The 13325-nt window shown below is 40.0% G+C and overlaps 1 protein-coding gene across 11 annotated transcripts in view; it reads right to left on the reverse strand.

Moving 5' to 3' along the window:
- OSBPL1A (oxysterol binding protein like 1A) overlaps window positions 1-13325 on the reverse strand; it is a 234336-nt gene that overhangs the window by 72132 nt on the left and 148879 nt on the right. For all 11 annotated transcript variants that reach the window (XR_004055672.1, XM_010383216.2, XM_010383217.2 and 8 more), the window contains one exon: window positions 7117-7279. Coding sequence is in view for 9 of the 11 variants with exons in the window: in XM_010383216.2 (XP_010381518.2) it covers window positions 7117-7279 (163 nt within the window). In the remaining 2 variants the exon portion in view is untranslated. The remainder of the gene's footprint in view (window positions 1-7116; window positions 7280-13325) is intronic.

The raw sequence follows: 13325 nt of genomic DNA on the forward strand, positions 1-13325 counted from the left end.
CACTATTTTTAGGAAGGTCACATTATGCATGAACTCTACAAAGAAAACAATTCTAGAACTAAAGGCCAGTTGCAGAACAATCCATAGTGAGAAAACAAAATATTTGCATGTGACTTCGATGTAGTAAGTCAACATTTACTAAGTACCTACCACACATCAGGTAAAGTGCAAGTTGCAGAAGCAGTTTGGAAAGACGAATGAGATATGGCTGGTGCCCTCCAAGTGTTCAAGATTTAAAAGATGTACTCTTACGACTGCTGAGAAATGCTAAAACTGGTTTCAATTTCATGATATAACTATCTATTGGTTTTGCCCATCTACACTATTGGATTTTATGCATTATTCATGCACATTTCAACCAAAATAGCATTAAGGGGAAAGCTTAGCAAGAAAGCCTTTCTGGAGCAACTGCTCTCAACATGTTTCTAAAAAGGAAAATGAACACACACTAAGAAAAATAATGCGTTCTGAACTTATAGTATTCAAAGAGCCAGAATTTTCCGTGAAACTGCTCTCAGACTAGTATTAAAGAACAACCACCATGAAATTAGTTATTTAACCAGTAATAAGTGTTTAAAAAACAACTCCTTAGAAGATCATTAGAGATTCCTGAAATCGTGTACCTTTAGTTTTCTCTCCTTTAACTACTTTTCATCTGCCCCCTCACTGGTAGCAAGTATCCTATCTCCAACTTGATTGTAAGCCCCTTGGGAACAAACGTCATTTTCTAATATTAATACTATCTCATCCCTCCTTCCTCCTTTGCTGCCCATCCCTACTCTCCCCTACAGAATCCAAAGTGGTGAATATAGATGCATAAAATGATCATGCGTTCCTGATTATCTTAGGCTCATTATTGAATACCAATATATTTTTAGGGAGGACAGAAACATCAATGACATTTCTTCAACAACCTGCATTCGACAAGCATTTAGAGAACTGATTCTGTGCTACGTACTTCAGGGATGTAAACAGATATGGTCCCTATTATCTCTCTCTCTCTCTCTCTTTCTGAGATAGAGTCTCTCTATGTTGCTCAGGATGGAGTCCAATGGCATGATCTTGGCTCACTGCAACCTCTGCCTCCCAGGTTCAAGCTATTCTCCTGCCTCAGCCTCCCAGGTAGCTGGGATTACAAGCATGTGCCACCATGCCTGGATCAAGTCTTTTGTATTTTTAGTAGAAACAGGGTTTCACAATGTTGGCCAGGCTGGTCTCGAGCTCCTGACCTCAAGTGATCCACCCGCCTTGGCCTCCCAAAGTGCTGGAATTACAGGTGTGAGCCTCTGCGGGGTCCTATTATCTTAGAGACAAAACACAAGGAGGCTATAAAAGACGCATAAACTGAAGGAAACACAAAAGAAGAAAGTAATTCTGCCTGGAGGAGTCAGGAAAGGCTACCAGGAGAAGACATATTTGAGAGCCTTGGTAGACAAAGAAGCATAAAGAAAAAGCAACACTGATAAGATAGAAATATATACATAAGAACCACTTTCTTTTTTTTTTTAATTTTTTAAAATTATTTATTTTTATTATACTTCAAGTTCTAGGGTACATGTGCATAACGTGCAGGTTTGTTACATATGTATACTTGTGCCATGTTGGTGTGCTGCACCCATCAACTCGTCAGCACCCATCAATTCATCATTTATATCATGTATAACTCCCCAATGCAATCCCTCCCTCCTCCCCCCTCCCCATGATAGGCCCCAGTGTGTGATGTTCCCCTTCCCGAGTCCAAGTGATCTCATTGTTCAGTTCCCACCTATGAGTGAGAACATGCGGTGTTTGGTTTTCTGTTCTTGTGATAGTTTGCTAAGAATGATGGTTTCCAGCTGCATCCATGTCCCTACAAAGGATGCAAACTCATCCTTTTTTATGGCTGCAAAGTATTCCATGGTGTATATGTGCCACATTTTCTTCATCCAGTCTGTCACAGATGGACATTTGGGTTGATTCCAAGTCTTTGCTATTGTGAATAGTGCCGCAATAAACATACATGTGCATGTGTCTTTGTAGTAGAATAATTTAAAGTATTTCTATAACCTTATTTGCAGAATGGTTTATCCACAGTGGTTTCTCATGAAATCTTTTTGTTTCAATGTGCATGAATGTCTAGCCCTTTTCCCAGGAAGTGCTCCCTTACAGCTATATCCGAAATTTCTCTTGACATAACCACTTCATTCCTTAAACACACCCACTCCCACACCCACACACAATGAGGACAAAATGTGGTGTTTCATTAAATGTATCTCCTTTTAAATAAGTTTACACAACAGAATTTCATCACACTGTGGAAAAAAAAATCTGTGTGCTTTAGGGAGCTTTATGAAATGTTTCATCACTGAGCATACTGGAAAAATAATTTTCTCAAGCAATCCCAGGAGGGATCGCAGGGGGCTGGAAAAATTCTTATCCTACACTGCTGGCTCTGCATCAAGGCTTGCTTCACCCACTGTCTGAGTAGATTTCCATTGATCTTGCTTATCTGAAAAAGCTTAAAGGGATATGAGAAAGGGAAACAGGAAACCACATGGACTTTCGATCTAATGAAGTTATCCCTTTATTTTAAAGTAACACGAGTTAACAACTTTGTAAAAGATTAAACATTTAGTGAAAATATTTTTTAAATCTTTTAAGAAAAGTAACTTGAAAAATCTTTTTTTTTTTCATACCTTCTCAATATCAGGATAGGCTTGATTTAATCTGTTGTCATGATTTAGGGGTTAAAATTAAGCTTCAAATGAAGTGGAGGTTTGTATACTTTTCCTTGCTGTTATCTAACTGTGCATTCAACTGCCTGGCATCACTACTGCATCTGAGGCCTGGAGGAGGCACCGGTGCAGTAAGTGGAGGGAACAAGGGGACAAGATGAGCGTGAAGAGGCAGTAGGGTCTGGACCATGTCGAGAGCCTTAGAGGTCCGTGAAGGCATCTGAGTTTCATTTTCAGTGCAATGAGAAACCGCTGAAGAATTCTAGGTGAAGGAATGTGATGATATAATTGGCAACAAAGGATCGCTATGGATGGTGTGTACATGATGAACTTCAGCAGGCCAAGGCTGGGAGCACTAAGACGAGTTAAGAGGCTAGACAAAAGGAGGTGCAATGCGGGTGATGATAACGAGAGCTAACATCTGCCAGCCCCTTAGGGTGTCTGGCACTGTTTTAAGTACACTACAGATATGTATTAGTTAATTCTTTGCAATGATCCTATGACCCATTTGCAGATGAAGAAATGAGGCATAGGAAAGTGAAGTAACTTTCCCAAGGGTAGGGGAATTGGTAGAGCTTCAACTTAGCAAGAGCCTTCAGCTTGAGTACCTATATTTTTAACCACTACCCTCCATTAGTGAAACATAAATGAATTCAAGGTATGATTTGAAGGCAGAATGGCCAGGCCTTGATTCTATGTCTCACAGGAATGTCACGAATCACTCCTAGTTTCTGGCTTTAGTAGATGAAAGAGGTGCCATTTACAAAAATGAGGCCAACTCAAGGAGAAATAGGATCTGGGAGGAAGAGCAAGCATTTGTTTCTTTGTACATAAAGCTGACAGCTGAATACGTCTCTAGCAAGAGATCAAGGTTGGAGATATAAATTTGGGGACTGTGGCAGTCAGGACAAGGGCTTCCCCAAGACGTCCATGTTCTCATCTCTGGAACCTGTGAATATGTTACCTTTCATAATAAAAGGGACTCTGCAGATATGATTAAGTTATGTATATTGAGATGGGGAGATTATACTGGATCATCTGAGTAGGTCCAATGTAATGCCACGGGTCTTTATAAAAGGGAAGGAGCAGGGCCAGAGTCACAGGCAGTCAGAGAGAGACTGGAAGATATCCCACTGCCAGGTTTCCAGATGGAGGATGGGGCCTTGACCCAAGGAATGCAGGCAGGTCCCTAGAAGCTAGAAAAGGCAAGGAAACAGTCTCTCCTAGAGCCTTTAGAAGAAACACAGCCCTGCGGACACCTTGATGTTGGAACTTCTGACCTCCAAACTGTAACAGAATATATTTGCATAATCTACTAAGCCACTACGTTTGTGGTGATCTATTGCAGTAGCAATAGCAGACTAACACAGGAATTTTAAGTTAGTATTTAAAGTTATACAATATTGAAAGTGTAGGTGAAGGAAGCAATAACTAAACAAAAGTCTCCTTGAGAAGTCACAAGGAGACAGGTATCAGAACAAATGAGGAACAGATGGCCTTAATAAGAGGAAACCATTTGTTCTCTTGTAATAGAGTGAAGGAAGAAATGGGGATGGAGGCTGGTGTGTAGAGACTAGGGCGGGAAGATGAAGTCATTCCCACATGGTGGCTTTGATGATTTCAATGAATTGGGTGGCTAGGTCAACAGCAGGTCAGCACTTGACAGGGCATCTGACTCGGTTCATTTTAATGCAGTTTCTACACTGTACCAAATTATTGCAAGATTTTTAGTAGGAAATAGTAGGAGTAGCCACAGAAGGGCTACTATGTTCATACAAATGTAACAAAACTCAGGTGTGCTATTGAAGGCAAGGAGGAGAAAATGCTTGGCACCTGACCCTCGCTCCATTTCCTATGGCTATGGCAGGATGTGTGGCTGGGCCCAGGCACTCGGACTGAGCCTCAGGATCCTTCTCAACACAGCAATCCACAAAGCAGCAGATACTGCAAAACAATCTGAACTGGCACTTGAGATGAAATGTACTTGCCAATTGTGATCTAGGGACGATGGTTCTTTTTCTCTCTTCCTCCCAGAGGAAATGACTATTAAAATATTACTGAGAAACAGAAAGACAGTGGCTGCCAGACGTCTATCAAGAAGAGAAGGATGAAGGAAACTGTGGCATAATTATATCATGGACTTTCATGCAACCTTGAAAAAGAATGAGCTAGAGCTTATAACACTGACAGGAAAGATTTCTAAGACAAGTTGTCAGGAAAAAACCAGTCCAGGGCAATTACACTGCTCCTTCCATTCATGACTTAAAAAAAAAAAATCTACATACACACAAACACATATATATGTGATGCTCAAAAAAGGTCTGTAGGAGAGTATATCCGGCTGTTAATCAGAACCTCTGAGGAAGAGGAGTGCATGATTAATTGGGATAAGGGGTGAAGAGAATTTCACTGGGTTCTCACATACTTCTATATTGAATTATTTAGAACAAACATGGGGTTCTTAAAAAAATTTTTTTTAAGGTTTTTTTGTTTGTTTGAGACAGGGTCTCATTCTGTGGCCCCCAGGCTGGAGTGCAATGGCACGATTACATCTCACTGCAACCTCTACTTCCCGGGCTTAAGCGATCCTCTCACCTCAGCCTACTGAGTAGCTGGGATTACACACATGCACCACCACACACGGCTAATTTTTGTATTTTTAGTAGAGACAGGGTTTCGTCATGTTGCCCAGGCTGGTCTCGAACTTCTGGGCTCAAGAGATCCTCCCACCTCGGCCTCCCGAAGTGCTAGGATTACAGGTGCTCAGCCACTACCCCTGGCCATAAAGTTTTACTTTTAAAAAAGAATATATTAGATGAGCAACTGAAGTATCTGGGCTCTTTTATATTCCAAGCTCTATGCATTTAAACCTAGAATCCCTCTTGCAATTTTCCTTTTTGGATGCTCCCCATAGAGGAAGCACCGCTGGACTGGCCTCAGGGTAGATGTGTAATAAATGTCAGCAGTCTTAAGTATCACTCATTCTCCCTCCGACCTCCCTCAGACAGGCTAAAAATACTTCCCTTGCCTTGTCACTCATTCCATCGATCTCACATCCTACCTTCTCTTCCCAACACGAGTCACTCTGTTCACAAATCCCGTATTTAATTGTATTTAATTGACAGCCCATCATCATTATAATCTTATTTGTCCAACTGTTCCGAAATCTAGCTATGAAAATTACTTCTTCCCTTTACTTCTAGCAAACCTCTATTAATGTTCCTATTTGTCTTAATCAATTAATCACTTCCCCGTCAATCTACATTCTACCAACATCATTTTCCATGTCCTGTATTATACCATTTTCTTTAACTTCCTTAACCTAATCTTCAGTCCTCATCTCTACCTCTTACCATGCTTCCTCTCTTTCATTTCCTATTATGAATTTGATCCTTCACTTCCAATACACCAAGATTTCTTGTGCCTGTGATCAAGTGTTGTGAAACTCAGTAACTGTAAATGCTCACCTATTATATATGCATTTCATTTTCTCCCATACAACAATTAATTTTTCTCAGTCCCCACTGATCTCCAACCACCCTTTCCATGTTCCTTTCCCTTCTCCCACCCATACCTGCCTCAAAAAATGTGAAAGTAAGTTCCAAAAAGGTCAAAACTACTTAGCAGTACCTCCTCTCATCCTCAAATCTCCACGTGCATTCCCCATTTTTTAGCATTGAGTACCACCAGGCACTGTTCTAACCACTATCTAAACAGAGAAACTCATTTAGTCATCACACGACCTGTTGAAATGGACACGATAATTATCCCATTTTAAATATGCGGAAACCATGAACAGAGGGGTCATGGAACATACCCCAGGTCACACAGCTGGCTACTGACAGAAGCTCTGGAGTCCATGCTCCTTGCAGAAATGCTATGCCGCGCTTTAGCGTGTGTTTCTGAGACAAAGTTAAACACCTCCTCTTCTCTGCTCCAGACACATGGTGGTCTCACCTCTACTGTGGCACTTAGCAAACTGTGCTATCACCAAGCACTTGTGCTTGGTTACCTGTATGCTTTATATAAAGACGTCTTTGAAGACAGAAACTGTCTGTCTGTCTCTCCTTACAATATGTGCTAATGCCTGGTACTAGGAAATGGTCACCCAGTAAACGACAAATCAAATGTGGGCAGTTTTAACAGCATTCTAACCCTAGCCTAGAATACATCTTCAGTATAGGCAGACTGTGATGAATTTCATTCCAAACTTTCAGACTCCAGCCTTAATAACATGACACACAAAAAATCTGGGGAGCTATACTGATACATAGCTATCTGTTTACTCCAGGAAACTCAAGTTGACATCTGCTCTAAGGTGGTGGACTCAAGGGGACACTGCTCATTTAGGTGGTGGACTCTTAAATCACCAACAATGAAGAGGGAAGGATCCCAGAGTTACCTGACAGCGCATCATAGAACTCGTCCTCGCTAAGGATGCTGGCAGGTGGAGAGCCTTTCACCAGAGACTGCTCTAATTCATGATGTTCAGTGGCCAGCGTCTCCAGTGCTTCTGACAGGATTTTGTTTTTTTCTTGCTCTTGTTCCAATTTAAAATTCTTCACCTAGGAGAAAACAGATATATAAAAAAGACTTCAGAGTGACAGGAGACACAGACTTACTCAGAGGATGTGAAAATTAATTGCTTTTGATCCAGTTCAATTGCAACATCAGAAACGAAAACACTCACGTCGCATGCACATGGATGAATGAGCAAAATTATTAAACTAATTTTGTTCTTCCCATGGGGCCTTTTCTCACAACAGCTTAGCTAATGAAAATAGATTAAGAACTAGCAAACAAATTCAGCTCAAATGATCAGGATCCTGGTATAAGACCATCAGTCAATTCAGAAAACATATAAATTTTTTTTAAACATAAAGAATCTTTCTCTCAACATTAAGTACACAGTTAATAAAAACAGTTTCAGCAAGTCTCTGAAAAAAATTAAAAAATTCTAAATATTAAAAAGCAAACTACATCAAAGTATAAAATATAATCCCTCAGTTTACTCCCAAAATAGTTGGTAATAGTTGGTATATCAAATGAAGGAAAACAGGTTGCGTGGTAATGACTATAAACATTCTATTTTTCATTTTTCTCTTTTTCTTTTTTTCTTTTTTTTTTCTTTTTGAGACGGAGCCACATTTTGTCACCTAAGCTGGAGTGCAGTGGTACGATCTCGACTCTGCAACCTCTGCCTCTTGGGTTCAAGCTATTCTCGTGCCTCTGCCTCCTGAGTAGCTGTGATTACAGGTGTGTACCACCACACCTGGCTAATTTTTGTATTTTTAGTAGAGACAAGGTTTCACCATGTTGACTAGGCCAGTCTTGAACTCACGACCTCAAGTGATCTGCCCGCCTCAGCCTCCCAAAGTGCTGGGATTACAGGCGTGAGCCACCATGGCTGGCCTATTTTTCATTTTCCAATCCCATATTTTGGTTTCAACTCCACATTTTACCTTTAACTTAGTATACTAAAAAAAATCAAAAGATTATCAAAAAGGCAAAGCCTGGTTTGATTTTTTACTGTTTGAAGTTACAATCTATTCCTCCTATCTAATGCAAGAGCATCTGAACCTTTGTGGTTGACCAAAACCCTCTAGAATTCAAGTCACCTAATCTTTAAAATATAGTATGTACTGAATTTGATAGGGACAGTTTTGCCTATTTTCTTATCAGTAGTCTGGAAATCACTACTATTCCTTAATCTTGCTGGATTTCCAGAGCCAATGTGCACTATAGACAAACAGGAGGCAGAAAAGCAGGGATCCACTGGTAGGTAGCAGCAGCATCTTCTCAGAAGTCTTTTGTTCCTTAGTTTCCTGTCCTATAAAGTAAGAGGTTTCTGCTATCACCTATTAATCTAATTAGAAGTCTTCAACTCAGTGGTCTTCAAACTACTTTTTTTTCTACTTAACAGCAGAACCTATTTCTCAACTGTAATCCCAGCATATAAAATAGATGCTTTCGAAAGCAGTTGTGCACTGGGTATACATCGAATAGAGCAGAAGCCCCACTCCTTTGACTTTCCCCTCCCCTCCCAGCGGTCCTCTCTAGGGCCCAAACCCAGGTGGTATCCCAACAGTTTGAAAAACACATGGTACTGGTACCAAAAGATACACAGACCAATGGAACACAACAGAGGCCTCAGAAGTAACACCACACATCTACCACCATCTGATATTTGACAAACCTGACAAAAACAAGCAATGGGGAAAGGATTCCCTATTTAATAAATGGTGTTGGGACAACTGGTTAGCCATATGCAGAAAACTGAAACTGGACCCCTTCCTTACATCTTATACAAAAATTAAGATGGATTAAAGACGTAAGACCTAAAACCATAAAACTCTAGAAGAAAACCTAGGCAATACCATTCAGGACACAGGCATGGGCAAAGACTTCATGATTAAAACACCAAAAGCAATGGCAACAAAAGTCAAAATTGACAAATGGGATCTAATTAAACTAAAGAGCTTCTGCACAGCAGAAGAAACTATCATCAGAGTGAACAGGCAACCTACAGAACAGGAGAAAATTTTTGCAATCTATCCATCTGACAAAGGGCTAATATCCAGAATCTACAAGGAACTTAAACAAATTTACAAGAATAAAACAACTCCATCAAAAAGTGGGCAACGGATATGAAGAGACACTTCTCAAAAGAAGACACCTATGCGGCCAAAAACATGAAAAAAAGCTCATTATCACTGGTCATTAGAGAAACGCAAATCAAAACCACAATGAGATACCATCTTACTCCAGTTAGAATGGCGATAATTAAAGAGTCAGAAAACAACAGATGCTGAAGAGTATGTGGAGAAATAAGAATGCTTTTCTCTGTTGGTGGGAGTGTAAATTAGTTCAACCATTGTGGAAGACAGTGTGGTGATTCCCCAAAGATCTAGAACCAGAAATACCATTTGACCCAGCAATCTCATACTGACTATATACCCAAAGGAGTATAAATCATTCTCCTATAAAGACACATGCACATATATGTTTACTGCAGCAATATTCACAATAGCGAAGACTTGGAACCAACCCAAATGCCCACCAATGACAGACTGGATTAAGAAAATGTGGCACATATACATCATGGAATACTATGCAGCCACAAAAGATTGAGTTCATATCCTTTGCAGGGACATGGATGAAGCTGGAAATTATCATTCTCAGTAAATTAACACAGGAACAGAAAACCAAATACCGCATGTTCTCACTCATAAGTGGGAGCTGAACAATGAGAACATACGGGGACAGAGAGGGGAACATCACACACTGGGGCCTGTTGAGGGGTGGGGGACTAGGGGAGGGAGAGCATTAGAAGAAATACCTAATGCAGATGACGGGCTGACGGGTGCAGGAAACCACCATGGCACATGTATACCTATGTAACAAACCTGCATGTTCTGCACATATATCTCAGAACTTCAAGTATAGTTAAAAAAAAAAAAAAAAAAAAAAAAAAGATTCAGTTAGGAAAAAAAGAAAAGAAAAGAAAAGCACTGGATGGAGGGACATCCAAAACTTCCCCTAGGTCAAACTTTCCATCTCGAGGTTTTGGGAACTGTGGCCCCTCTCACAAATCCTGCATTACTCACTGCGAAATCTAACCCTTTTACCTCTTGACACTCCCTCTCCCATGCTCCTCCCCATGGCCCCCAAGGATGAAGGCTCTTCTGTTCTGGGGCCCTGAGTTCTCACCAGTTGCACATCAGGTACAATACTCTAAGGTCCTAAAATATGGTTTTACTGAAATGTTAAGTTCACGGTGGAAACAGGGTTAAACTGAAGATCCAGACCTCAGGCACTTAAGTGTTTATCAATACAGCAGGCAGAGTATTATTATTACAGCTGTGATAATCACATAAAAATCGCAATAAATGGTAAGCAATCAAGATCAGAAGAGACATGAAAAACTGAAAAACAAATTACTTATGTAATTACAAATTTTAGAAAATCTGAAAAATACTTGCAAATATTCCTATAATCTAAATTGTATCTCCAGAAGAGGAAATAAGCATACTAAGGCTACAGTCAACTCAAAAAAAAATAAAAATAAAAAAGCTGTTCTACCTCCATCAGATGGGTTAAACAACTCATTTCTCTATTCCATAAACAAGGACTACACGAGGCAGGCAGATCACTTGAAGTCAGGAGTTCGAGACTAGCCTGGCCAACACAGTGAAACCCTGTCTCTACTGAAAATACAAAATCAGCCAGGCGCAGTGGCAGGAGACTGTAATCTCAACTACAGAAGGCTGAGGCAGAAGAATCGCTTGAACCCGGAGGTGGAGGTTGTAGTGAGCTGAGATCACGCCACTGCACTCCAGCCTGAGCAACAGAGCAAGATTCCATCTCAAAAACATAAAAAATAAAAAATAAGGACTACAAAACCGAGCAATGTCCAAAATGATCCTTTCTTTGAAAAGATCTCTCAGCACTGTTATATTTGTAGATTCTAAAATCAACACTGCAAGAAAATCCAAATTCTTCACCCCTGCCTACCCCATCTTTCACCTTTTTAGCTTTTCCAATATCAAAATGTAAAGGTGTTGTTGACACCATATCTTTAAATATAAGAATTAACTAAAGTATCCTATTTAACGAGTACATACATTTTAATATCTAAATTCACCCAGATTTCAGCAAGGTAGCAAGATAAATTACAGAGGCCCATAAATATCCAGTCCCCTCAAAAAAATCTTATTCAAAATACAATCTATCCTTTACCCATCTAAAATAATCATCACTTTGCTGCTGCCACATTCACATCTGTTCTCACTTGTTCTTAAGAGACAGTAAAAGGGGTTGCAAACAGGAGAGGAAGAGACTGAGGCTCTAACCACATTCTATTTCTTACTTTGTTTTCGTGTTTCAATTGATCTGAGTGTACTTTTATTAGTTTCAAGCCTAACAGGATTTTCTGCACTGAAGATACCTTATTATAAAATAGCCACAAAATGGCAATTTCTCCCATGACGTAAGTGATATATATGAAAGAGTAACTAACGTCACAGAAAATGCACTGGTAATGAGCTTTCTTGTTACTTTAGAGAAACATCTGAAAGCATGCTTAAGTGCCATTAGTACTTTTTGGTCAGAAGGATCACTGAAACGATGTAATTCCAGATCCTCTACAATCTCAACATTTCAGAACACCTAGGGGAAATCCTGCAATAAAAAAATTGGTGTAGAACTGCTAAGAAAGATATGCAAAGTGCAACTTCATAAAATATTCATCTTACTTTTGAACTGTTTCCAAATTCTTAGTTGCAAGCTTAGAAACTATGTTGTAACAGAAATAGTGCCTTTTGCGCAATCTCTTAATGTCTTTGTAATTCCAGGCACAATGCTTCACTTATATTACGTATCAATATGTGAATATTGATTACTAGATTTTTAAAATTCTCAAACTATAATAATCATCCTAGTTATTACTAAAAGAATAAAAAACTTCCTTCACAGAACTAGTTGGTCCCAACAGATGTGTTTATAATTATTAGAATTGTATATGTGTTTATACATTAGAACTTTTCTAGAATAAGGCTGACATTTTACCTTTCAAATTCGCATATGGAATATACACCCTCAGTCCAATGACTTTCCTATGACAAAAATCAACATACATTCAAGTGAACAAAAATGTTGCACTTTTTATTAAGAAAGCCTAAGGACTGAACCACCATATGCTTAACAGTAAACATATGCATTGATCTGTGTCTGTAGCCCCTTAAAGTACAAATGTAAGCCTTTCCAGTAATCTGTCTCCTCAAACCACTTCAATACGGCAGTCTCTCATTTCACTCCCTTTCAGGCCGGAAGGCAAAATCCATAGTGACTACTTCCAAAGTGAATGGGCGCCAGCAAGAGAATGCAGAGTTTTGGAAACAGTCTTGTGCTAGCCAGCTATGACACATTCATCTACACTCTCCTTCTAGAAAGTGCCCCGATACTCACCTGTGTTTCACAGGGGTTACCTAAGGCACAGTAATTCAATCTGGCAAAGACGCAGCACTAAGTGGGGAATACGTGATTAGTATTCACAGAACACTGCACGTAATCAGCCAGTTACAAGATGGGTACAATTATGGCCTTGACAGCCAGTCTTTCAATCGGCCACACTCTGGTCAGTTCAACAGGATGAGCCTTACTCTTTCCTCTTTGCTACTGCATGGATGGCTACAATTAACAAAATGTGTTAGTTTGACACTGAAATATTAGATTTTTTTTTTTTTTTTCTGAGACAGAGTCTTGCTCTGTCAACCACACTGGAGTGCAGGCATGCCATCATGGCTCACTGCAGCCTCAAGCAATCCTCCTGGCTCAAGTGATCCTCCCTGCCTTGGCCTCCCGAGTAGCTAGAACTAAAGGCATGCACCACCATGCCTAGCTAATTTTTTTTTTCGGTAGAGATGGGTCTCCTTGTGTTGCACAGGCTAGACTCAAACTCCTAGCCTCAAGTGATCCTCCTGCCTCTGCCTCCCAAAGTGCTGAGACTATAGGTGTGGGCCACTGCACCTGGCTGATACCTATTCCTGTAGCTAGAGGATCAACAATGTTCTCACTTCAAAACTTTTTTCAAGGTATGTGCTTTTAGGTGAC

The sequence above is a fragment of the Rhinopithecus roxellana genome, chromosome 21, assembly GCF_007565055.1.
Source record: "Rhinopithecus roxellana isolate Shanxi Qingling chromosome 21, ASM756505v1, whole genome shotgun sequence".
Taxonomy (NCBI): domain Eukaryota; kingdom Metazoa; phylum Chordata; class Mammalia; order Primates; family Cercopithecidae; genus Rhinopithecus; species Rhinopithecus roxellana.